Source organism: Pseudopodoces humilis, chromosome 8 (genome assembly GCF_049639895.1).
Source record: "Pseudopodoces humilis isolate 2021_Gansu_Grassland_sample_001 chromosome 8, ASM4963989v1, whole genome shotgun sequence".
Classification (NCBI taxonomy): Eukaryota; Metazoa; Chordata; class Aves; order Passeriformes; family Paridae; genus Pseudopodoces; species Pseudopodoces humilis.
In genome coordinates, this window is record NC_142207.1 from 25,794,417 (window position 1) to 25,820,567 (window position 26,151).

The window sequence follows — 26,151 nt, forward strand, 5'->3', positions numbered from 1 at the left end:
CCTGAGCATCTTTTCCAAAAGCAACATGTGACACAGCATGAATATAAGCAACACTTGAACTGTTACAAAATACATTAAAAATAAATTACTTAAATCCAGAAATATGTTTCTCATGGGCTAAAGCACACTTAGAAGTTGTATTTTTATGTCAATAACTGTTTACAGAACCATAGCCTTAACTGCTACTCCAAAAGCCATTTCACTCTTCACAGAAGTTTTCATAAAGAAATAATGTACAAGGCACACTAAATACTGTCGGGCCAAACACATTCTACTGTTTATTACACATATTACATTCTTAAATAAAAATGCGTCACATAACATTTTTGCATAGATATCTTACAATATACCAATTTAAAAAAGAATTATGAAACAGACCAGTAACAAAAATAAATTTTTTCTTCATTAATAATTTTGTAACATTAACATACCACCATCATATAATACAAATAATATTTTTAAATCTTAAGACTTTTTGTACAGCAAAAAAACTGACAAAGTAATATATTTATATATATATATATATAAAAAGCTTAAAAAAAATAAAATGTCAAAAAAAGGCAGAACTGAGGGCTACAAGATTGGGTACTTCTGTGATATATTAGAAATACCAGAGTAGGCCTGAGAGAACGTGACCGAGGGCATCTCCGAAATGCACTTGTCAGACACATCTGGTAAAAGAAAAATTATAGTGCAAAATGAAAGTCCTTCAAGCAATGTTGTTTGTTGTTTTTTTTGTTTTTTTGTTTGGTTTTTTGTTGTTGTTTTTTATTTAAATAGGGAGCATTCATGCATTTTGTTGTTATTAAAGAAAAATTCCCCAAACAAAAATCTAATGTGTGGCAGACAGCAAGAAAAGTTTCAAAGAACAAGAGGGAAAACAGGTCACTTTGCAATGAAAAAAAAAAAAAAATTCTCAGCCTGCATTATTATTTTTTCAACTAATAAGATAAGCAGATATGCAAAACTAAGGCCTTGTTTCTAAGAGAAAAGCTGTTATGGTTTATATGCAGTGATTTCAAAATCAGGTACTTAAACTGGTGCAAGAACCTTTCTGTAGAGGTATCTTAATTAGTTGAAGCATTTCTTACACGTCAGCTTAACTGCACAGGATGCCAATGCAAACGATCCAGGCAATCACACAACAGGTGCAGCTACAAAGGGATTTAGCTAGACTGACTCTAATGTAGGGCAGCTTCTCTGGTAGAGACATGGCCTTGGTAACAAAGTAGTGTTTAAACCAGTGTTTTGATCTACTTCCAGAATCTGACAGGTCTGGGGATTTAAATACAGAGTGATGGGTAAAACATACGTTGCAAAACATAAAGATCAGCCCTTCAGCCATCAGGCCTTCCAGGGACTGCATGTTAGCTTTTAATTTCCCCGAAAGCCCACAATAAAGGCTAAAATTGCCGTGTTTCTGTCCATTCTAGTTCCCTTTAGTGTGTACATGCGAAGCCCACATCCCCCACCCTTCCCACCTCCCCTCCCAATCCCCAAATTTGCAGCCTACTCATTCACAGTACACAGCAACATGTATTTCCCAGCACTGTTGAAAACTTTCCTACAGGAGCTGACATGATTCCTAAAATGCAGTGGCAACAGCAAGTGCCCTCCCTAAATGAAAGCAATAGGCACGGTTGGCTACTACAAACTGTAAGTCAGTAGCTCGGTTTGCTCTTCTGTGTAGGTATATACAGTATACTGTTGTACATCCACACCCACACAGAGACAGGGTAGAGAACCTGTTTTCTGGCAGTATATAGAAGCTAGGATCAAAGCACTTAAAAAAAAAAATCATCGAAGCTTTCATTTTGAAAATCGCAGAGTTCCAACTTCAATTATTACACCAAAAATGCAATCAACAACCATTAAGGAAAACTATAAAACCCTGTTTCTAAAATGATGCCTGCATTTGAAAGTTTTCAGGTAGGGAAACTCATTCTTGAGGTGATAAAGGCAGTCTACTCCCCATTTTGACATTTTTATGTATATAATTTATATATACAACTATATCATTATATATATAACTTATATAGCACAAGTATTCTCAAGACTTCTTCCTCTAAGAGGGGAGGAAATTCTCAGCTTTACAACACAGATCATAGTACCTGGTAGGCCAGATCCTACAGTCCTTACTATGCTAAGTCTTGCTACTGAAGCTTGTGCAGAGCTGTGGAGGAGAAAGACTGCAGTAGTCATCCCATAACTATTAATAAAAAGAGAAATAAGTGTGACAAAAGGAAGAAAACTACCCAAGTTTGATCTGAAAAAGATCAATCATGAATAGTAAGTTAAATGCTAATGAAAGACAGGCAAGACTTGTCAATGAGTAGTTGTAATATCTTGGGAGAAAAATATTTCCATTTTTCAAGACAGAGTTAAATAGTTATTGTCAAGCATTGGGTTTTTTCTTGGTATGTAGATATCTTTACAAGTGCAATTCTATCTGAAATCAGCAAAAAGTACTTTAGAAGTTCTGGGTTAGAGCATCACCCCGGATATGAAAGCTCAAAAACAGTCCTACTGGATGGAATGACAGAATGTGCCAAGTCCTGAATGAAATCAAGAGTAAAAGCCCTTGATCCACTGAGTGCTGGCCTCATAACATTAAATTATTTACAAAATTTTCCTCTTATTAATTTTTTTTAATTTAAAGATTTTGACATACATTAAGAGAAGAGGAAGGGAAACACTTAAGGAAGTTGGACTTAATCAGCTTTGTCAAATGTACCAATTACCACCTCTTTTGTATGCAGACAAAGTGTGTTAAATAGGAGGAGCAACCTTTATATTAGATATAAACCCCAAATTGTCTAGGTTCAGATAAAAATGAGGGAGAAAGCCGATTCTGTAGATATCAGAAAGGTCACAGCTAAGATAGACTCAATCACTGCAACAATCACATTGATCAACTCCATTTTAGCTATACACCTTAGTAATGAGTTAATTTTTTTATACCTGAAGTTAAAACAATTCTGAAAGCAAGGATTGAGGGATCCTCTTGCATTCAAATTCTTCTCCATCTGTGTTCGGTCAGTGTTTCCCACATTAAGCAAAAATGTGCTACCCCAAGAAAAACAGCATTTCCAAAAAGTCTGAGGAAAATAAGAATGAATGAAAAAAAAAAAGTTCACCTTTGTAGGAATCTGTTGGCTTAGATTTCAGGTCCTGGAAACCATTTCTGAGACATCACATGGATCTTCCAGACTAGCAAACTTGTTTCTGTAATATCTGGCTGGTCCCTGCAGCTGTGACACATATCAAGGTATGATATTGCTTCAAACTGGTTTGGGGTTTTTAAAAATTTCTTCTTGGTCTCCTTCATGAGGAAACCTTATAAAGTTTAACAAGGATGAAATTCTCAGAATTCACAAAAAAGCCTACAGATCTGCCCTACAGTCTGTTTCAACAGCACAGGACTATGAAGAAATAGAACCAGTACATATTTAATCAGTGGGAGCTGTGAAATGAATCATAGAAACACAGAAAAATTAATATTGGAAGGTACTTCTAGAGGTCACCTAATCCAACATTCAACTCTTTGTTTAAAGAAAGATTAGTGAGATCAGACTGCTCAGGGCCTCATCAAAGACATTGAAAGAATCTAGAATTTGACTTCAGTTGCCAGTTTAGCTAGGTAATGTCATTGCCTAGACTGAGTACTAGCTACTGAAAAAGAACAACTCAGAGATAATGAAAAATACTCTGGATTCTTCCATCCACTTTTAGACTAAGCTTTATAAAATATACCTGATATTTTATGTTGCTCCTTATCTCCTAAGGGGAAAACCAAACAGAACAAAGATGAACTGAAGTCCTGTTTTAGTGTAAGAAGTGACTAAAATACAGCATCATATGTCTTCATATTTCATACAGTACAAATGAAACAATAAATTTTTTAGTTCAAAGTGAACCACCAATGATCATATTGAGAAAAACAGAATTTTGCTAGCCAGCCCTCAAGCTGTCAGTACAGAAGTATATTTCTATAAGCATATTTTTATCCACAGATCCAGAAAATTTGATTTAAAAACTATTTATAACAGTGCTTCCTGAATTATTTTTATTAGTCAGTTTTCAAAACAGAATCTTGATTTTGTCTCAGATAATGGAAAAATCCAGACTAAACAAATTTTATCAACACTGTCACAAACTTAGCACACCTGGAATATTCTGTCTTGGTCCCCCCATTTCAAGAAAGTGATTGACATATGGGAGCAAGTCTAGCAGAGAGTCACCACAAAGGTAGTGGAACACATGATGGATGAAGAGTGGCTGAGAGACATGATTCAGCCTTAGCAAGAGAAGGGTAAGTGTAGATGTTATTGCTATCTCCAAATACCTAACCAAGACTGTAGAGAAGAATCCAGACTCTTCTTGGAGGTGCACAGTGGAAGAGGCACTGAAAACAGGTTTGAAAATGGAAAATTCCTATTTGACACACAGATTTTTGAATTTTTGTTGTTTTTTTTTTTTTTACCATGAAAATAGTTAAATATTGGAACAGCTGCACAGAGAGGTTGCAGAATTTCTATTCTCGAGGATATTTAAAACTGAGATGGATATGGCCGTGAGCAACCAGCTCTAGTTGGAGATTGGCTAAGATGGCTTCTGGAGGCCCTTTTCCACATGCATGAATCTATGACTGACTTCTCTGATCCAAAATACTATTTAGCTAATCACAAAAATTCACATTTGTTTTAGTTGCTTCTTCTGTGTGCACTATTTTTTTGAGACTTTTAGCTCAATTTGTTTTCATCCTATAGTTCCATGGCCTTGGAAACCACAATCTGTCTTTCTTACAATGGCTTCTCTTTTGCAAATAGGCATAAATCTCACACCAAAGGAAACAATGTAAAGCTTCTCCTTTCTAGCTGGATAACTCAGTCCTCAACTGTCACCAAATTTATGGGTTTGCTTTCAAGAAGCCTTACACAGAGCCTTTCCTCTTTAGTCTGATTCTACTCATAATTTACAGACAGAGGACAACTGTACAACTTTAGCAAGGAGACACAGGCCCAGAAAGGAACTAACTATAGCAGACTACACAAGTTTGAAGTGCACAGTTTAAAATATCTGCAATGAAACAAAATTTGTCATTGAAAAAAAACCAATCCTGGAATGTGCCACTAATTATGCCTTTCCAAAATGGAGACTGCTTCTATAAAATACCAAAGTTATGGTTCAAAGTTTTAGTTATGACAAAGACACTTGCTTATGAGTGCCCAAAAACTGAAGTCAAGACTGGGTACACCATATATACAGCTGAAAAATATCTCCCTTTTCAAACACAAGAGGTGGTTCTAAAGCTCAAATTCTGGCTTCAGAGTTCAAGACCTGCTACAAAGCCTGAGAAATTTGAAATCTGCCTTTTAACCCCTCTCTTTTCTATGTTTTTTAGGCTACTTGGATCCAGGATTTAGATGTAGGCCTGCCTTTTGAACAAAATAAAGAGATATTTCAGCATTTTTTCTCTGTGGCTCTTGTTCTGGCATATTTAAATAAGATACCAACAAGACTGTAAATGGCAACTGAAACTAAAAAACAGTCTTGCTTGACTTTTTCCAATTTAAATAGAGTCTGGTGTTTAAACAATCACTTAGTAATTAAGGTTTGTATACTACTGATAGCATGTCTAAAGGCAGGTGTGTTCAGATGGCAAAGGAGAATATTTATGCAGGTTCACAGCCAATGAATATCGTAGTGGAGAATTTGAGAGCATAAATTTTAGCACACTACAGTAAAGAGATTCTAGGATTCTCTTATAGTTTTTTTAATTTAATGCACTCACTGGATGTCTACAGTTTCACATAGCTGAGGTTTCACTTCCCATTAGATATCTTCCTGAGGGGCCGCAGAGGGGCAGCACCAATCTCTACTCTCTGATGACCGGTGACAGGATCCAAGGGAATGGGATGGAGCTGCGTCAGGGGAGGTTCAGGCTGGACATCAGGAAAAAGTTCTTCACCCAGAAGGTGGTCGAACACCGGAACAGGCTCCCCAGGGAAGTGGTCACAGCCCCAAGCCTGCCAGAGCTCAAGGAGCATTTGGACAACACTTTCAGGCACATGGTGGGATTCTTGGGCTGTCCTGGGCAGGGCCAGAAGTTGGACTTGATGATCCTTGTGGGTTCCTTACAACTCAGGATACTCTGTGATTCTGTGATCTGGCAGGATGCTCTATATATTCCAACACAAATTGGATTCTAGGGCCCTCAGTCCCAGTGAAACAGCTGGGTGGAATGGCCATAAAAAGTATGCAAATACAGAAGTAGAGAAATACGAGATTGTCAGCAAGCAGTGCTCTGCAATTTTTAAATGTATACATATATATATATATAAAAGCATATATATATACACATATAGAGTATAGTTAGTTTTAAATCTTTGGAATAAATTCAATTTTTCTTCTCTCTCTCTCTTTCTTTCTGACTTACTTTCACTCTCTCTCATGCTCTTATCATGAATATTACATTATTGTCCCTAAAAGATGGTTAGATTTTGGTCCATATTTCATGCCATATGGGCCAGACATCGTATTTCCCCCCTGTCCCCAAAGTGTTCAGTTGACAGTCACAGTGTTTTGTGAAAACTGTGAGGAAAACCAGCATCTTTTGAATAAATTCAATCTCTCACTGGAACCAAAGGTTGCAAAATGCTGAGAATTCAAGTGCCAAGGATCCCGGTGGCAGCTCTTAAAAACATCTATTGAGTTTCTTGTTTGCTCATTTTTCCCCTTAGAGTACAATTTTACCTCCCAAAACATAAATTAAGGGAAATATTTAACAGTCAATGAGTCAAAACAGTCAAAGAAGGGCAGTTGGCTAATACATTATAAAAGAGCAGCAACCATTTGTGGACCACGCGCTATTTTGTTTCATTTCTAGACGCATCTTGTAGGGATGGTCCGAGAATATACAAAATATACAACCTAATGATCACCTGCCTGCTTGCATAGGCCATTTTTATGGTCCTAAATGCAGTCTTTGGAGTCAGGGCCAGTGCCAAATAGGTTCAAATACAAGTTATAGCAATACATTTTTTAGGTTTTTTTCCTTTTATAATGAAGACTTTAATCCACTTTGAGCCAAAGAAATCAAATTATCAATATGACGGAAGGGTGAGCATGAGACCTCCACTTCTCCTTGATGGTTCACACCGTAGGCCAAAAATGGACCTCTAGGTTAGTAATACTTTAGACCAATCCAATTTCCAATTTGGAAATGCCTCACTGCTGTATGTAAAATCCCTTCCTTCCCCGCTCACAGGGTTACATTTTTTCATATAGGAGTGGGCTACAGCATCAACTTGATAAACAGAAAAGCAGGACTTTGATAATTTCTTTAAGAGGCTAATGCTGAATGAAGCCATTGTACTTGGAAGAGGTTCTTGATTTCCTACTCGGAGACTGGAGTAGGATTTTTGGCTTGGGGGGTTTTTTTTGTGTGTAAGATGCTCAACAAATAGGTTTAAATTAAAACGTCTGCAGATGCTCTTTACAGAAACAAAAGGCAAATGTTTTAAATTGGTTAATAGAAGAACTGCAAGAATAAACAACATAATTCACCACTAAATCACCATGGGTTGTGGCTAACATGCTCACATGATGTGGAAGGAATCCTGTAGTCATGCCTGTGTGGCCAGTCCCAGACAGATATCCAGGTGAAGACAAGGAGTTCTGAAGATCACTTGTTTGTGGAGAAAAGAGAAAAAAGGTTTAAGTTTCCAAACAAGCTTTTAAAGTTTTTTGTTCAAAAATTAAAAAATAAGTCCTAGCTATGGCAATAAAGTGAGGCTTACAGAAATATTAGGTGCTGTATCTCAGGGGTTTATCCCTTGGCTACTTAGCCATCGTGGCAGCAGCTTCCAGAGTCCCTAGTGCATATGTTGGGCAATAGCCAAAAAACCCAAAACAAGACAAAACAAAAAAACAAAAAAAAAATCACCAACAACCAAACAAAAATATAATCCTCCATGAAGTCTACATAAACTCAGGCCAAAAAGAGGATGTTTGTGTCACAAGTGTCACTCCACAGTCTACTGCCATTAAGGCCACTGGTATTGACTTAAAAGGATCTCAATAGCTCAGTTCTAGGAAGAAGAACCAAAACCAAGACAGGTCAAAGTGTCTGTGAGAAGTCTGATGCACTGAACATTAGGAATTCTCAGAGAAAGAACAAAAAAACCAAGAGGTTAATTTTGGCTACCAAACTGGGATTTGGTTTTCTAGGTCATTATTTTCCCCCCATCTATTTAGAAAGAAAGTTAGTGCTACAAATATGCAACTTCAAGACGCCATATTCTTCTACTGAGTTGCACTGAGAAGCAATTTAGATAAGCCCCTCCTACTGCCGTCCTGCAGGGAAGCCTCCTCTGTTTTCTTTGATTTCCATTGGCAAAAACAGGAAACAAATCCAAGAGGGATGAAGTACTGTAAGTAATTGTTCTTTTTCACTGACTTCACCTCTATACCATTTCCTCGCCTGCATCTTCTCCCATCCAGCTGGGGCAAGGCATAAAAGAACCGATGTAGGTATTGAAGTATAACTGGGTGCATGACACTGTGAGCATGTGGTCCCTGTACAGAGGATTACATGGGATCAAGTTCTCTTCTCGTGTTAAGGTAGCACGTTGTAACTTCAGTTCCACTTTCATCTCACAACACTTAGCCCAGATGACATCCATGCCAAGATGACTGATATTTAGATGTGTCTCTTCATGTGGAGGGCAAGGTGATCCGATCTGGAAAAACACCTGCAACATAAAGCAAGTAGGAAATAAAATAAATATAGAATTTTGGAAAACAGGGTTTCTGGTCCTTCCTTGTTATCTATAGGAGAAGATCTCAGTTTAAAGACATTCCTTGGATTATCCATGGATCACCACCAAAGCCTGTGTGATTGATGTGACCACGGACTGATGTGACCTGTGTGACCATGGATAGGCAACTATCCTGGCTCTTCAGCAGCTAAAGAGGCGACTTTTATCCTTTCCCTATTTCTCTCCCTCTCGCTTCTTTCACTGAGTCAAACATCAGGGAAGACTGCTCCTCTGTGCAGCTGTACTATAAAACCAAATATTTAGTATGTGTGTGTTTGCATATTAAAAAAAAAAAAAAATCCATTTTATTCAAGTACTCAGCAACACCATTTTTAAAAATACCAGCTTTCTCAAGTGCCCGCTCCTTGCAAAAAGCACCAAAGAATGCTGCTAGTTTTGAAAGCTGAATTCTCATTTCTAACTCCAAACTGGAAGGAAAACTGCCTCAGAGTTTGGAGGCTGACAATCCATCAGGCTTCATATCTTTTCCTTCCTTTCAGCCAGGAATCTGGGTGGTAATATGTGGATTCTGATGAGTATTATCTCTCTGAAGGATGTTGACAGAAGATATTATGCCTATTTTGTAAGAGTGACAATTGAAAGAAAGATAAGGCAAGGAAGCTGTAAATCACAGAGGTGTGGTAAAACCAGGGAAAAAAAAAAGAAAGCCAGGACTTGGCCTTTCAGCTTCTGTTCTTTATCCACAAAGACTTTTCCATCTCATAATAAAACAGAATGTTTTGTGAACATGTAGCTGGATCCTGATGAGATAGACTCCCTACCCATTAGATATGGGATTGAAAGTACCAATACATTACACCCAATACTATCACAGTGTCATTTAAGATACATATGGTTCTGCAAACCACAGGAGAAGCAGGCAGTGGTTCTGGCTGCCTACCCCAGAGCCCTAAAATGGAGACCTAAAATGCCACAGTGGCAAGACTTAGACACACTCAGAAATCAAACTTCTACTAGAAACTTCAGTTGAGCATTTAAAATCAGGAGGTTTTCAAGTTGCGTTCAAATTCTGGGTTACCTTCTTTCCACTTTAAGCCACAAGATACTGGCCTATTTATTTTAAAAACATTTATGACAAATATCACACCAACCCCCACATACCTGTGGCTTTTGAGTAAACTTGGGTAAGCTCCAAGAACACTAGGAAAAACTATTTGCAGAACTGATTTGCCTGGTATGTCTTTTCAGTGCTCCACAGAAGTAGAGTATAAAACAGCCACCAGTCTGAAGAATATCCAAATGGCTTATTGTGAGGATCAACATAGTTCACATATGGGCACTGAGTGTATTTTTAAAAAAGCTGTAGTTGAGTGTTTTGTAGTTTTCAGAAAGAAGAAGCCAAAGAACAAACTGAAGAACCCCCCCAAAAAGCCAATACTGATAGATAAAAGAAGAACAGTCAATCTAAATACCCAAAGGAGAAACACCCTAAGCAGAGAAAGGCTGAGAAAGAGAAGAACAATAAAAATTAAGCTATTTTAAATAGTTAGGGGACCTTTTCTGTCCTGCTGAAGCATTCCACGGCACATGTAATCGATCTGCATCTACACAGGGATGAGTGACCAAGAGGTACATTTTTAAGACAAAGAAACCTTAAAACAAGACAACTTCCACAAGAAAAGTTATTTACTCAACTTCTGTGAATGAGCAACGAGCATAGTTCTGCTCAAGCCATCTCTACTTGCAGGGCTTGCAAGGAAGTTAATACCTTCAGAATGGCAAAAATTAAAGACTTCAAAATAGGATGGAGGAGGCATTTCTCCCAGGTCCTACATGAGGCACAGCAAGACACACATGAATCTGACAATGGACACTGTGCTTTTGACACAGCAGGCTCTGCAGAGCTAGAATTTTCTAGTCCCAGAGTGACAGAATACACCCCTGGACCAACGTCTCTCTCATCAGTCTTAAACTGAGAAAGCAGCATGATCTGGCTACAAGGGCTGCCAAAACAAAACAACAGCTTGAGTGGCTGCCAAAAAGACATGCACCAGCTGTCACTTCAGTCTAGGACTACTCATAAGACCCCCACCCAAGCACAGCTTTTCCTCTCCAATTGTCTCTTTCATAGAGCTAACCCAGGAAAGTGCATGCTGAGTCACACCATAGCCAGATCTGTTAAAATGATAGATTCAGTACATTGTTTCACATCAGTAACTACCGTATTAGCATCTATAATATTTTTATAGGTAATAAAATGGTACCATATTTGCTAGTTTATAGCTAATAAAATAGTACAATACTAATTCTTGACATTCTCCCGCCGGCTAATTTGGTTAGTTCTATCTCTTGGTAAGGCTGGTGGATGTGGATATTTATTTTCAACTGTAAAACAGTCTGTACAAAATTTTTGCAGCTAAATCACACTGTCAAAAAGCCTATTGATTACTGGACACACTTTTTTTTTCTTTCTGGGACTAGAGGCAGCATTGGAAGAGGCTCCACAGGATGAGCTATGAAAGGAAACTACTCTCTTGAGAAATCAAGGAACAGGGGCTTGCTGGTCTCTAGTCCTGCCCATGACATGAGACTTTGCTCTGCCCCTCTGGCTCTACACCTCTTTCAATTCCAGAGCAGCTCTGCACATCACACGTGGGCCCATCACAGCCTTCTCCATCATCCTTCCACAAGTCTAGCTCTCCCTAGAAAGAATAGCTTATGCTAGAGTAAGACACTCTAAGTATAAAAGTCATATAGGGATGTGTGATACACAAATTCCCTGCTCCCAAACATGATTCCTTCCTTTCTCTTTTGCTGTATCTCCTTAGCAACACGATACTGCTTGGCACTGAAACCTCTGAAGAAGAAAAAGGGAAGGTAAGTACAATGAGAGAGAATGTATTGCTCAGCCACCTTTACTACCAGCTGTGGATTTTCCACTGTGGGATGTGTTCATTCCAGCTAAGTGCACTCTTAGCTTGCTATCAACAAGGAAACCATGTGCACATGTGCACATATGCAGAGAGGAATACACATCTCAACAGTGTGGCACTAAGCTGCTGTCTCCTAAACACATCTATTTTTGTAGAATCAGCAAGTGCTACTACCCTGTCAAACTCTTCCCCTTGAAGTGCTGAGGGCTTGCACTGTGTGAGGAACAACCCCAGCCTGCACGTCTAAAGACCAAAATTCCTGGGGAATGCTAATAACCAGCATAACTGGCATCTGGAAGGCACTAAGGACTTCTCTGGGGTGCTTTCCACAGCACTTTAGCTGATTCTCCTTTCTCTCTTGCTGCCACAAAGCCACACACCATTTGCAGTACACCTGATGTTATTCCAAGCAGTGGTAGTTTGCCAGCAATGAATAACATGATCTGTGGGCTGCATGGTGTTGGGATAGGGCTGGGACAGCAGAAGAGAATCTCATCTTCTTATCTCTTTTGTTACAAAATTGACTTCTACACAGAGAACATTAATACTCCTTTGACATTGGTCAGAAGGTGAGAGACACAAGCACAGTCTTGGAAGAGAACCGCAGCCAGACTGTGAACAACATCCCCCTCTGCTATCTGAATCACCCCCTCCATGCTGTTTGCCAGGATACAGCCTTCAGCTCTGAACAACACACATAGGATCTCTGCTACATCAGTGCTGTTAAAACAGCTCCAATCAGCTCCTTAAAACCTAACAAGACAGCATGTCTGAGAGTGGTCACAGCTTCTGTCAATAATGGTGAGTGCAATAAAGGTAGCAGTTCAAATACAGAAAATTTGTTCTCCAGCTGGAACCCTGGCTCAGGAATGCCCATCTTTAGAAGTCTGCCTAAATGGCTAAAGGCAGTTTTAGGCTCATGTTTCAGTGCTTGCTTGAGGTGACCTCTGCAATAGCTGGCAGCAAAGGGGCCTGAGAATGAGAGAAGAATGAAAAACAGTAGGATGGCGAAGTGGAGCAAAAGAACAGGCACGGTCACTCCAAAACCTTGCAACAAATAACTGGGGGAGTAAGGACAAATCTGCCTCCTATCACCATCACCACACACAAACAGTATGGGCAATAGAGTTTAACAGTGCACAATCCTCAGCACTCTAAATTTTGTTAATCATGTTTTTCCTTCATCTACAGATTCAGAAGAAGAGCAGAAAATGCATTAAATGATTACAGGAATCTATCTCTTGACTGCAGTGACTGAGTTTGCTGCCAAAGAGAAAAGCTAGGTAGAAATGGATAATATGTAGAAGGAGAATAACGAACACTTAACAAAGAGACCAAGGAGTTGAAAATACTGGCTGTATTTCTTTAGATCTCTGCTAAAAATACTGTTTGTCATGACACAGAAACCCTGGGGCTGTGTGTATATGTGTGTGTGTGTGTTTGTGGGGCCACTCGGAGGAAAGAAAAGAGAAAGGCCTCTATATTTAAAACAGAGAACATAATTGTTCTCATTCACAGAAGTGCTTAAACAAAAGCAGAACTGCAGAGGTCCCTACTTGGCTTATCCTGTCCGTCATTCTGAGCAAACAAAAGATGATCCAGGGATAAAACAAAAGATAATCCAAGAGGAAGCCCTCCGAGGGGGAAGGGGGACAGGAAGAGGGGAGGCAAGGGCAGAAGAGCACTTAAGGAGATGAAGCTCTTGGAAAAGCAGGATGTGAAAATGATCAAATTTCCTTCCCATAAAAGGATGGGGTCCCTTGTTTATGTCCCACACATCCTCTCTCCACGCATATTCTCTGTTGGTCTGGTGTACCCAGAGGCTTCCTAGAGGCTTTATTGTATTACAAAACGTTTCCTTATCACAGTCGAGAACCTTAGTGCTGCATTAAAAAGATGGGTAATTTTCTTAAGCCTCTTTTAAAAATATATATAAATAGGATTAGCTGGATAACATGTTCGGATGCAAGCACATTATTTGATTACTCAATAGTGGATCCACATTTCACCCAGGGCACTGCCAATCTTCAACTGGGGGGGTGAGTGGGGGAGAAGTGCTCATTGTTCGATCCTGTCAGTGCTGTCAAGAGTCATTACAGGGGTAATTGCTTTTTCTCCACCCTGATTTCTTATCAATTGGGATTGGGGATGTGGAGAAGTGTATTCTTTTGGGTTTGTTTTTAAATGGAAAGAACCCAGCTTTCAAAAACACTCAGCACCGAGCGAGGACGACCAGATTTTTCAGAGAAGCTCAGTATTTATTGAAGCAGCTAAAGCAGCAAGGACTGTACAATGGAATGGTGGTGAGTGGCCGTAAGGGCGGCTCTCCCGGGGAGCTGCTGGGTGCTCAGCTCACACCTCACTTCTGCGTACCCAGAGCACTGCTGTGGACCAGGCTCCTCAGGATCCTCGGCCCTGCACACCTGTCAGGCTTTCAAATCTGGCCCCTCATGGAATGAAGGTGCAGAGTATTTCCCACTTCAAACAGATGTCAAGAGTGAGATTTAAAATTGTAGGAAAAGATTCACTAATTAGCAGGAATGTGCAGAGATCACTGGTCTTACACAAAACAACCCCATGAATTCGAACGGTAAAATGTGTCTAAATCACTCTTAGGCTTTTGAAAATGGTGCTCTTTGTTGTCTTTTCTTTAGGAGCCTTGGACTCAGTGCTAAGAGAAGACAACGATCATTACAGAAATTAAATACTGTTTCCCCAGAGGTTTCCTATAGATTTGGATCACTTGTGGCACAACAGCCACATAACTGTGATTCCTCCTGCCATACACCAATGTTTTCGTGAGGCCCACCTTGCCAAAATGTGGGTAGCCAGCCGTGGTGCTTGGGATAGTCCCTGAAGCAGAGCAAATAGAGGGACTTATGCCTTTGGGAGCACAGCAGGTTTATACAGGATCAAGAGACAGAAAACTGGGGAGATGATTTGTGAAGTCCATCACTGAAATGGTCTAAGGTCCTCTGGATGTCTTCTCGGCTTTAAGAGTATTAACAAGAGCTGCCTTATGAACTGAATCCTGTGCCCACAACAGACACCAGCAGGGTTCAGTCAGCCCTACACCTGATCCCACATTTCTGTGCTGTGCTGTGGGATGGAAACAGCTTAGACTGCTTAGGAAGAATTGCCCATCTGCCAGCCTGCCTGGCCACTGAGGCAGAGAGGACAGGGGCTGAGCAGAGGGTCTCTCCATGGTACAGAGATCCAGGCAGTGGGGTAGAAGGGGCCTCTGTGCTGGCAGCCAGGTCTCTTGTCTCTGGGTATTTGATCTGCTCCATGCCAGCCACAAAAGTCCACACTTGAATGCCACGTTAGGAGCTGCATTACCTGTCACAATGGTTGCATTTAAAGGGCTTTGCACCCGTGTGCTTTCTGTAATGCCTCGTGAGCTCGTCACTCCGTGCAAAACGCCACTCGCACCCTTCCCACGAGCACTTGTAAGGCTTCTCACCTGCAGAGGGGAGGAGAGAACAGTCAGCATGGCAGCAGCATTACTGAGCACTCAACTTGAAAGCCCCGTGTCTTCCCACCCTGCTTCTAACCCATTTGGTTAGTTTAGCCCATCACACAATTCATGGTCAGTGTGGGATGAAAATAATTTAGGGCTTGTGATGTATTGTACTGAGGATAGTTCCAGTCCAGATTTTACCACAGCTAAAATTCTCGCACAACCTTTTATCTTGTTTCTGACAAAACCAGCCAACTGGCCTTTGAAGAAGCCCTAAGAATGTTCTCAAATACCTAAGCAGCTGTGTGGTGAAGCTTGATTTTCAAACAGCTTTTCATCTCACTCTATCCTTGGCAGACGTATTACTGTGGTACCTGAGTGACTGTATTAACACCTGAACACGGTACAGGTGTGCACCACCCCTGACTGACCACCACTACTGCATCATACGCTTTACCCTGACTCTATTTACCCTTTGTGTGGCCAGCCTCACATCTGTTCCCCTCAAACATTCATGCCTGCTGTTCCCAAGGACTATACCTTTTTTACTTGCTTCTCACAACAAAATTTACTCTTGGAACCAAGAAATTATGTGGCAGGTCATCCAGTATGAGAGGATACATTTTTATTTCTTTGAATCGGCTGGTCCTTCAGTCCTACTACACCTTCATCAGCTGTTATTCTGCCCCAAAATATTAACAATACCACTGAAGGCGAAATGATGTAGTGGTAAGACAGGAGAGATTCTAGTCTGCTGGTAGGAGTTGGACTCAATAATTCTTGAGGGTCCCTTCCAACTCAGGATATTCTACGACAGATTTTCATATCTAACTATCTTCTAGTGCACATCAGTCCCTGTAGATCAAAGTCTGACATGGTGTAACATTTGTGGAGTCATTAACATCTTCTGATGAAGAATCCCAAGTCATGACTCCCTATTCCTTACTCAATGCATTGGTGTGCATTCAAATTTAACATCTCCCCCCAACAACAAATGCTCCAGTGCATCTCCTCCTATATCAACTCCATGTCACTCTTCCCCATGCAGTCAGTTGAGATAAAATTCAGACAAGAAATCACTTTCACTACCAAGCTCCTAGCAGATTATTACTTATTTATTTGTTCTTAAAACTGCTAAGAAGGAAATCTTAAAAAACACACCACAGGCCACACCAAGGCTGCAATCTGTAAGACTCCTCTAGGCCAGTTACATGAAACAATCACTTGACCACAGCAGACAATGCAGAGACACAGACTGCAATATTTAGTACGTCTATTCAGCAAGCAGAAGAGTGAGATCTGGTTATAGGAGACCTATGTATATCATGACGATGAACCGGAGTGGCAAAAAGAGCAAGAAAAGTGAAAAGGGAAAGAAAATTGCAGAAAAATACATTAAAAAATGCTTTTCTTTGGTTTGTGAGTTTCTGCAGACTTCTTGTTGCACAGGCAGCTCTGCTGCCCCAGACAGAACAGCAGAATGGGCTGAGACCTTAACTGAAGTTGAGCCATTTTACTGGCCTCTGAGCAGTTTCTTTGGCTTAGTAGTTCAATTAAAGTATTCATTGGAATGAAGTTGAGAAGAGGGGGCAGCAGCTGGCAAGACTACACCAAAATATCCATTTATCCCACAGGGCCTGAATGAAGAAAGGCCAGCCTGGATGACCCTGGTGCAAGTCACAGTCCCCCATGGGAAAATGTCCAACAGGACAATGGACTGAGCCAATAACACTACCCCACTTAGAATGTGCCTGCTTGGTCATCTCTGCAGACTCACCTCTTGTTCCTTTATTCTTCGAACAGGATTTCTTCAGGAAAATAAGAAGTTAGAATCTTCTTCTTAGTGAGCAAGGCACTGGTCTTGTTTCTGGGCTGGTTACTCAACTGTACCTCAAACACTGTCACCAGTGCTGGCTCCATGCACTGGAGCTGCAGTTGCAGCAGTCTCCCCCCAGCTCTTTACACCCTACCTGGCAAACAGCATCTGCTCTCCTCAGAAAAATGGGATTTCCCATGCCTGGTCCTGTGCCTGTGATGGAGCACCAGTTTTGTCTGAACAGTTCATGCATTATTTTAAAAAGTTGTGAGTAAACAAGCCTCAATGATAAAACGGTTCCTTGGTTCTCTGACGCTCTCTAGTGCCTACCTTAGAGTGGAGACAGCCAGGCAGAGAAACTGCCTTGCAGTACTCTTGCCACACGTGCTGCAAAGCAAATGCAGAAGACAACTGCTCAGCCAATCTGTAGGATACAGTCATCTACAACGCAGAAGGGTGAAAGAAAAGCATCCTGGGCTTTCTGTGAAACTATATAGGCTACTAGAATTGTAGTGGAGTTTGGCTTGTTAAAATTTGCCAAGAGCTTTGAATATGCTGTACATAGGTTACAAGAGACAGAAAAGCCAAGCACGCTTACTGGTAAACCCACAGAATGACACATATCTCGGTAACTTGCTGCAGGGGCTCCTCTCCTAAGGTTCTGGCTCTGGCCTTGCACAGCCCTGAGCTGAGTTTTGTTTTTCCTTTGTAACCCAAGCCCTATTCAGCAAAATGTCAGACAGTACCTCTCAGTGCTCCAGACTGCATGCTGCCATCTGTGCTCCCAGCGCACAAGGTAAATGCAAAGGAGCAAGGTGACCTTTAAAGCCATGTCAGACGGCTCCTTGACCCAGAGACCTCAAAGAGGTTAGATTTCCTGCCTTCCTGCAGCTACTCAAAAACACAGGAGGGAAGGAGGAGAGACACCTGCCTCTCTCTGTATGTGAAGACTAAGAACAAACTGCTCCTTTAATGGCTGCTTTCACCTTACATGAAGTTGAAATGGAAGTGTATCTTGCCAAGGTGCACATATGTAGAAAGCATGCGAATGAAAAAGAGGGGAGGATCCTCCTACCTCCCTGCTGGCAGTAGCGGGGAGGAAAAACGGGAAGGATCCTTTCCATGTGTTAGGCTGCTCTTCTCTTATTCAGAGGATTAGTGAGACTAAAAAGATACATGATGAAATCTTCCTCTGCTGAAAGCAATGGCAAAACTCCTACTCACTTCTACAGGGCCAGGATCTCCCTCTTTTTAAGAAATTAATTATGAGCTGCAAAATCCAATTAAAAATAGGAACATCACGGAGTTGTGCCACACTGACTCTTTTTCTAATTTCTCAAATTAAAAACTACGCTTAAAACTTGTGCCTGCAAGCCACACCCTGGAAGGAGGCCCTACTCCTTAAGTCACCTTTATTCAATACAAGGGTGTGAGCAGTCCTTAAACAAATCCATAAATCCACATTTATACAAACACACTCAATGGAGGAGCCAGTCCTCATCCAAAAAGAAGCCAATACCTAGGAACATGTTAAATTCTCAGTTCTTTCAGTTCAGAACTTACTCCAGGCCATGGGGCTGGTTCAGATTCCACACATCCATAAACGCACCTGGAAGCAGTGCAGACACATTCAAGCAGTGAATGATGCAATTTTCCCAGATGAGCACTTGTGTTGAAAAAAATGTATAATTTGCTTATGGAAAATCTGTAAGCAACATAGAATACTGGCTTTCAGCTGTTTCTACTTTTTCCCCTGGGAGTCAGAGACACTACCCAGTGATTCCGGGTTTACTGACCTGTAGTTTCTGTGGGCAGCATGTGCATCAGGGAGCAGTTCAGCACAGTGAAGGAGAGCTGCAGTGAGACAGTGGGTGCACAGGACCCAACATCCACACTGTGCATTGGAAGGGTGTTATTTCTGGCTGGCCACAGCCTTGTACTGTGGCCTGAGCCAGGCCGCAGGTGATGCATGCTAGCTGTGCACTCACACAGCAGTTCCTGGGACAGGAAAAAAACCCCATGTCTACACTCTGGCCAGGCTGACCCAAAGCACAGTGAATGGGAGCAACCAAAGCCTCATCAAAAACGGGTCACTTGATCAGCAGGAAACACATCAAACATCTGAGTTGCCTGATGAGGACCCTGGAGAAGCAGCCTGTACACACCTGCTTGTGCACAGAGCCATGTGCTGAAACCTACTGGTCTAGAAGGGCTGTATCACCAAAACAGTTCTATAGAAATGCTGTTAGCCCTTCAGATGTACTTTAGGGTTTCAGGCCATCGTTACTGCATGCTTCTGTGAAGCAGCCTCTCTTCACTATGGCTCTGTCCTGTGGTCCATACCTCATTTTAACCTTTTCATGTTCCCAGAGCACATTTTATACTGGGATGCTTGGGGAGTAGGCTCTCTGTTCCACTTCTGTTTATGGCACCTGACCCAACTGAGCTCTTCCTCTAAAAATACCCGCAAAGCACATTTCAGTACAGTCTGGCCCTCCATCCTCTATATTCATCCAGCCTGGTCCAATCTGGTAACTGGAGGACAAAGACCTTTGAAAATTTATGGAAAACATGCAATAGTGAAGCTAAAATTATAAGTCATACCAAAAAATCCACCAGTAGCCCTGAAATCGGGTCACTAATCCTTTTGTCACTAAGAAGAATACAAGACTAAATATTAGGCATCTAGTTACAAAAATAAACAAATGATTGGTACAGCTTTCTCTTGAAAGCCAAAAATTTATCATTTGAAATATGAAAAAGCCAAGCACACAATCCCATTTACACTTCTGTGGCAAACACATACTAGGTTTCCAGCAACACATGATAAGCTGAGCTGGTTCTGTAATGACCACCACACTGGTCTTTGGAACTTCTCCTTCCATTTTCCAGCCTTGGGCATTCTTGCTGAGTTTTGTCTCCTGCAGTTTTAGATATTGAAAGCCATCATCTGACACTACCACCTATGGCATTCTTTTTCTACTTAATGGGGAGGCAAAGGCATGGGTGAACTGTGACACATCATACCCAGGCAGACTGGACTTGGAGGAGAATTTCTCTACTTTGATGGTGCAGGGGGCCAGGCAAGCAGCTCAGCTGCATGCACCTGCATCTTTGCTCTCCAGGCACAAACCAGAGAACATGAGGTTTTTGCTCCAACACATATTTAAATTGTAAACTCTTGTACAAACCTTCACAACAAGTATTTCCTCACAAAACACACCCGTGGGGACGTTGTCTCTTCTCAAGATCCGGAGACCCCCTGCCCTTGCCACCTATCTCCCATAGGCATCCTTTAGGTCCCAGACATATTTCTCTATCCAAAAGTAAGGCAGTGTTTTCTATGTCATCTCAGAGAGGCTGTTTCAGCAGAGTGATTAGTAGAAACAGTTACAAGACACAGAGGTACCTACTCAAGATCAGCTGAGGACACGATCACAAAACCACAGCACACAATGTGCACATTATGCTTCTTATAGTTGGATTATTTACTGTCAATACCAAGGGTTAAAAAGCCACGAGTGCACTCTTCTACAGAAATAATGAGATTTTAAAGAAGGAAACAATAATATTCAGATATAATTTGCCTTCTGCTCTGAAGATATCCTAGGGCAATGGTTTTAAACCTCTCTTTGCAGCCCTGCAGGCTAGGAACATTTATTTTGAAATACAGAGGAAGAAATTTTCTCTCTATTTCCCAAATTTCAACACCAGTGATTTTAAGAAGAAATCCCTCCAGATTTTGGGATGTGTACAATAAGGATCACAGAGCTCCAGTATGATGGGGTGAAACCCTGTCTCCATCCAAGTAATTGGAAAAATGTTCATTAGGCTCAAGTTTCACCCTGTATCTTTATGGAATTGAAAGCAAAGATATTATGATCATCCATCCATCCATCCATCCATCCATCCATCCATCCATCCATCCATCCATCCATCCATATCTATTTCCTTACCCCGGCACTCTCCTGCAGGGCACTTAAAAAACAATCAAGTAGTTTAGGCTCCCAGTCCTGCAGTGAGGCTTCAGAGGAGAATCACAGTAAAAATCCTTGCTGATACTTCTCCGTGCTAAAATGTGGTAGTGTCATGGGACTCCTTTAGTCCCTTGACACGCCTTTGTGATTTAGCCAAAAATGTTTAAAGAAACTGAGGGGAAACCCCCAAATTCTGCCTTTATGCATATTTTGAAGGTCATTCAAAGCAGACATTCGCTGCACTGTGTTTGAAGAGCTGCTTAATATTACACAGCTACACAAAGCTAGCATGTGAAAGTGTGCTTAAGAAAACAACAGAAAAAACTTAGCATGTGTTCTAATCCACAGAGATTTTTTTATACATAGTTTCAAAATCCAAGAAGTTGACTGAAACACAAATATTTCCTTCCTTTTTATAATCTGTAACTTAAAAACCATTTAAAATGAAACTTGATCTAAAAGTCTCAATGTCTAAAAATATGTATTGAAAGATAGTTTCAGCAATACTTGTTTCAAGACTGATGTTCCCAGAAAACTAGACAAACTGTAAAATTACAACTGAAAAAAAGAATTCAATGCAAGATTTCTTGCTTGTATTTTTCCTATAAGGAAGCTCTGGGGGTCTGAGCTGTGTGAAGAAATGTGTGAAGAATCAAGTAGTGCTTTTTAAGAGTGTTTCAATAACTTTCCTTGCTAGCCTAAGAGTGTTTTAATGATTTTTCTTGCTACCCTTCCTGAGAAATCCTTTTGGGATCTACTGTTCCTGGGCTGGTGAGCGGGACCATGCCGTTGCAGGAGCAGCAGTGTCACTGCAGGAGGAACCCAGGCATCCTTCAGAGGCCAGTGCCTGTGGGGATGCTGCTGCTGCAGACACGAGTCGCTCCGAAGTGCCAGAAGCTGGTGTGGTTTTGGGGGAGAAGCAGCCCCCCAGAGCACCTTGCAGAGAAATGCCAGGCAGGCATTCCTAGCTGCTCTGCAGTTTATGATGAAAATCTGCCTCAGCACAATGAGACATCTAATGTGGAACTTCCCATTACCAATATTTTATATTTATGTAGCACTCTTCATCTCCAAGGGTCCCTGAGAGCTTTACAAGCTACATACATGGCATACCAATGAAGCCAAGCCATAATTCTTTTAATTAGCCGAACATCAGCACACAGCACATGGCGCAACAGAAAATGTTACTGGTCACTCCTCTCTTCCTATGTAAAATGCTATATGAGATTTAATTCTCCTTAACACCAGTGCCTGTCTTCCCTCATTACACATACACACTTTGTCAAATGTGAGACACAGAAGAGGAGCTACTCCAGACCCGCTTCCCACTTTCACACCAGATTCAGCACGTTACCATGACATGGCTCAGGCAGCGGCTCTGCTGTTGAGGTTACAAAAAAGCTGGTGAGCAGCTGCAGTCCAGAGCACAACAACATCAGCCTCTTTTTAAGATTAATAAGTTCATTTCTTTAGCAAAAAGGAAGAGCAGGCTATTTAATACACACATCCTCTGGAGATCAATGCTAATATCCAAGCGTATGTGCGTGCAACCCATCAACCAGTAAAACTAATTACAAAAATCAATTTCAGATACTTTTCTGAGTCTTTCATTCCTCAATATACTCCTAATTGATTTTTGTTGGAGAATAGAAAGCCTAATTAATATTTTTATTATTTAAAAGGAATGCAACGGAGGGGTCAATGGTCAGTGCTTAACTGGCCCACCAATGTTTTCTATGCAAAAAAAAATTGAAGAAAAAAATTAAAATTGGCATTTTATTCAGCTTTGCCACCTGCTGGAAAAATGGAAAAGCCTTTGAAAGGGTGACAAAGCACAAGAGAAAAGCTGGCAGAAGACAGTATGGGGCAGAAGAGGAATGTGACAGGATTGTGAAATACACAATGTGAGAAGGTTGTACCTATTTTTAGAAGGGCAGGGATGATCAAGTGTAAAAGCAGTACATTTCCATGAATGATGTACAGCTCCTTTCATCCAAAAAGGTCAGCAGTGCCCTTATAGAGAGGTGACTCTGATCATATCTATATTAGATATGGGGGAAAAGAGGTTAAGAATCAGACCCAATGTCCAATCAGTCTTTCTACAAACTTCAAAGCTCCGGATTAGTTCCTAAGGGCCTTGCCAAGGCTTGTCTACCAAGCCAGCAGCAGTCTTCAGCATGTATCCATTCAAGACACAAAAAGAAACCAATTTTTGCAGCATTATGTCTTACGAATACGAAAGCACCTAACACACATCCACAAAGCCCACTTGCCTAGCTGAAAAGCAGAGAAAAGCAAAGCATGTAGCAACATTCAAAGAAATGGAAATGTTCCATTTTCTACTCAAGAGGCTGCATTTAACAAGCACACACTGCCATCCATACTGAGCCCTGAAGGAGGGGAGGAACGCCTGGCTTTATCTCTTTGGGTCTGTGCAAGGCTCCCATTGAGAGGGATAAAGCCTTTGCAATGTGCTCCCCGTTCAAACCCCTCTCCACAGCTCCTCTTTGAAGGAAGCTCCTGGCTGGTGTGGAGCAGGGCTGGGGGACAGATGCTGGTGCCAGCCTGAGCATACAAGCCCAGCTTCTGCCCCATTAATTGCCGGCACACCCTCCCCTGGGCCGGGCCCTGGGGACAGTAGTAGAGCAGTAGGGACAGGCAAGCACCCAGCAGCAACACCAGCAGCAAAACTACCCAAGAAAGGCTCCAGAACTAGGGAGTGTGGAGGGGAGAGAGGAAAAGGAAAAAGAGAGGGAAGGGAAGGGAAGGGAAGGGAAGGGAAGGGAAGGGAAGGGAAGGGAAGGGAAGGGAAGGGAAGGGAAGGGAAGGGAAGGGAAGGGAAGGGAAGGGAAGGGGAGGGGAGGGAAAGGGAAGGGAAGGGGGGGGAAGGGAAGGGAGGGGAAGGGAAGGGAAGGGAGGGGAAGGGAAGGGAAGGGAAGGGAAGGGAAGGGAAGGGAAGGGAAGGGAAGGGAAGGGAAGGGAAGGGAAGGGAAGGGAAGGGAAGGGAAGGGAAGGGAAGGGAAGGGAAGGGAAGGGAAGGGAAGGGAAGGGAAGGGAAGGGAAGGGAAGGGAAGGGAAGGGAAGGAAAGGAAAGGAAAGGAAAGGAAAGGAAAGGAAAGGAAAGGAAAGGAAAGGAAAGGAAAGGAAAGGAAAGGAAAGGAAAGGAAAGGAAAGGAAAGGAAAGGAAAGGAAAGGAAAGGAAAGGAAAGGAAAGTTGCTTGGCAACGGGCAGGCTGAAGCAGCTGTGCAGCAGGTCGGGCTGGTACCCAGGCGGCGGGGCCGGCCCATTAGCACCCCGCATCTCATGCATTTCGTGCCGGGGTCTCCTAGTAACAGCCTGTGCACGCCAGGCTGTTGCGCTTCCCCTCCTCTCCTCCTGTTTCTCCCGATCAGGCGAGGCATCGCTGTTTGCCCTAATTACACATTCTCTGCTGCTTCAAGCTGCCATTACTTCGGTCCCCAGAGGAGCAGCAAGAAATTTTAAAAAATGTCCTTTAATAAGGGCGTCTAGTTTCAGATTCTGTAGAGCTCTGCAAGCTCAAAGATGCAAAGCAACGTAGCAGCAGCAGAAGGAACAAATGATAAAGGAAAATTCAGCAGCTCACTGGGTCAGATTTTTCCAGCACTCTGAAACATGTTCTCTTCCTTTTATTTTTTGTAAGGTATCTTAGAGGGCAGACAATGAGATAGCCTTTAAGGGACATGGTGCTTATTTACATAATCCAGAGCAGTGTAAGAAAGATGTGTCCCTTGGAAACCTGCAGTTTAGGTCAAGAGTTTCTGAGAAATTCCAGACTATATATAAAGGCAAATAGGCCACGAAAAATATGAGATGCATATATCACAGACCGTGTTCAGAAATTACAAAAAAAATTAAGAGAACAGACTCCCCTTTTCCAGATCCTAACATTTTAAATGGTTTTGCTCCATATTTTTGCTAATGAATGTGAGGTTTGCTTATTCAAACTATTAGAGTGCTCATGTTTTTCAGCATTTACCATCTTCTCCCTTTAGTCACTAGAAAATCATAAAAAAAATTACCAAAAAAATAATGCAGACTGGCAGAGTCAGCATAGGAATAAAATACGAGGGGGAAAGAACCTCGTATACAGGAGGTTCAGAATGAATACATTCCTTCTGATTTCCCATTTTTGTCAACAACAAAAATGGAAAAAGATCCAGGATCTCAATCATTCAGACACTGAATTTGATTTGGGGATAGATGCAAAAGGGAAATCATGTGCTTGGGCTTAAAGAATACACTGGCAAGTTCTCTTGTCAGAAGAAGGCAAGAAGTCTGTCCTGGTGCCAAGGCAGAGCTACCTCCATGCTGGCAGGCACGTTTGAAGGAGATCTCACCCTTCCTGGTGCTTTCTCTGTCCTTGGGCACAGCTGGCAGGCTGCACCCAGCAGCACACGAGCACCTTGATGCTCCACACTGAGCAGGGCTCAGTAAAAAGGCCTTGGCAATGCTGCTGGGCAACCCTTGGTGAACCAGGCAGACTAATCTCAAAAGCACAAGGCAACAAGTAAAGATAATTTTACCAGCTAGGAAGCTTCCCCACCTGGATTCGGGAAAGAAGGAATCTTTTTCCAAAAAGGAAACAAAGGATTACCTGTCCTTAGCTCTACAGGGGTTACATGCAACCAGCTGGAAACCACCCACATCATTCATGCTGCCAGGTGAGTGTAAGTAACCAAAGGAGAACACAAATGTGTTACAACATTCCATTGCTGGGTAACACTGTGTCTTCAGGGAGAAAAAATAAAAAATAAAGAGATTTTCTGTATGAAACATGTTTACTAACACACATTCAAAGCCAAACAAAGCCCAAGAAAAAATCACCTTTGGGATTCTACAGGTCTCACAAAGAAATAATGATAAAATATCACTCATATGGAAGTCAGTTTACAACTGAGCATAGCTTAATCTATGCAAGTTAATTTTTACCCAGATATTCACAGATAGAAGTCTTCTATTATTTTCAACTACATGGGCCAAGTTTTTAGCTAAAATTGTTACACTGCACAGAGTTCTTTTCTCCCTGCCTCTATCCAACACACATACTCCAATTTCTAAAATAACAAACAACCACCATACTGGAAAAAAACACAAATGTGGAAAATTTCACTCTGAAGAAGGAGAGGCTTTGCAAACTTTACAGGTGACCAACAAGATGTA

At 41.6% G+C, this 26,151-nt stretch overlaps 1 protein-coding gene across 4 annotated transcripts in view; it reads right to left on the bottom strand.

Annotated features, from left to right (window-relative positions):
- Positions 1 to 1,511: 1,511 nt before the first annotated feature.
- The window catches only part of KLF7 (KLF transcription factor 7), a 65,375-nt gene continuing 40,735 nt past the window's right edge, over positions 1,512 to 26,151 (bottom strand). For 2 of the 4 annotated variants that reach the window (XM_014249608.2, XM_088059064.1), the window contains 2 exons: positions 15,056 to 15,179; positions 1,512 to 8,756 (listed from right to left, as the gene is read on the bottom strand). In XM_014249608.2, coding sequence (XP_014105083.1) covers positions 8,705 to 8,756; positions 15,056 to 15,179 — 176 coding nt within the window. In that variant the 3' untranslated portion in view covers positions 1,512 to 8,704. The remainder of the gene's footprint in view (positions 8,757 to 15,055; positions 15,180 to 26,151) is intronic. The other 2 variants (XR_015773124.1, XR_001331273.2) reach the window with 2 other exon arrangements.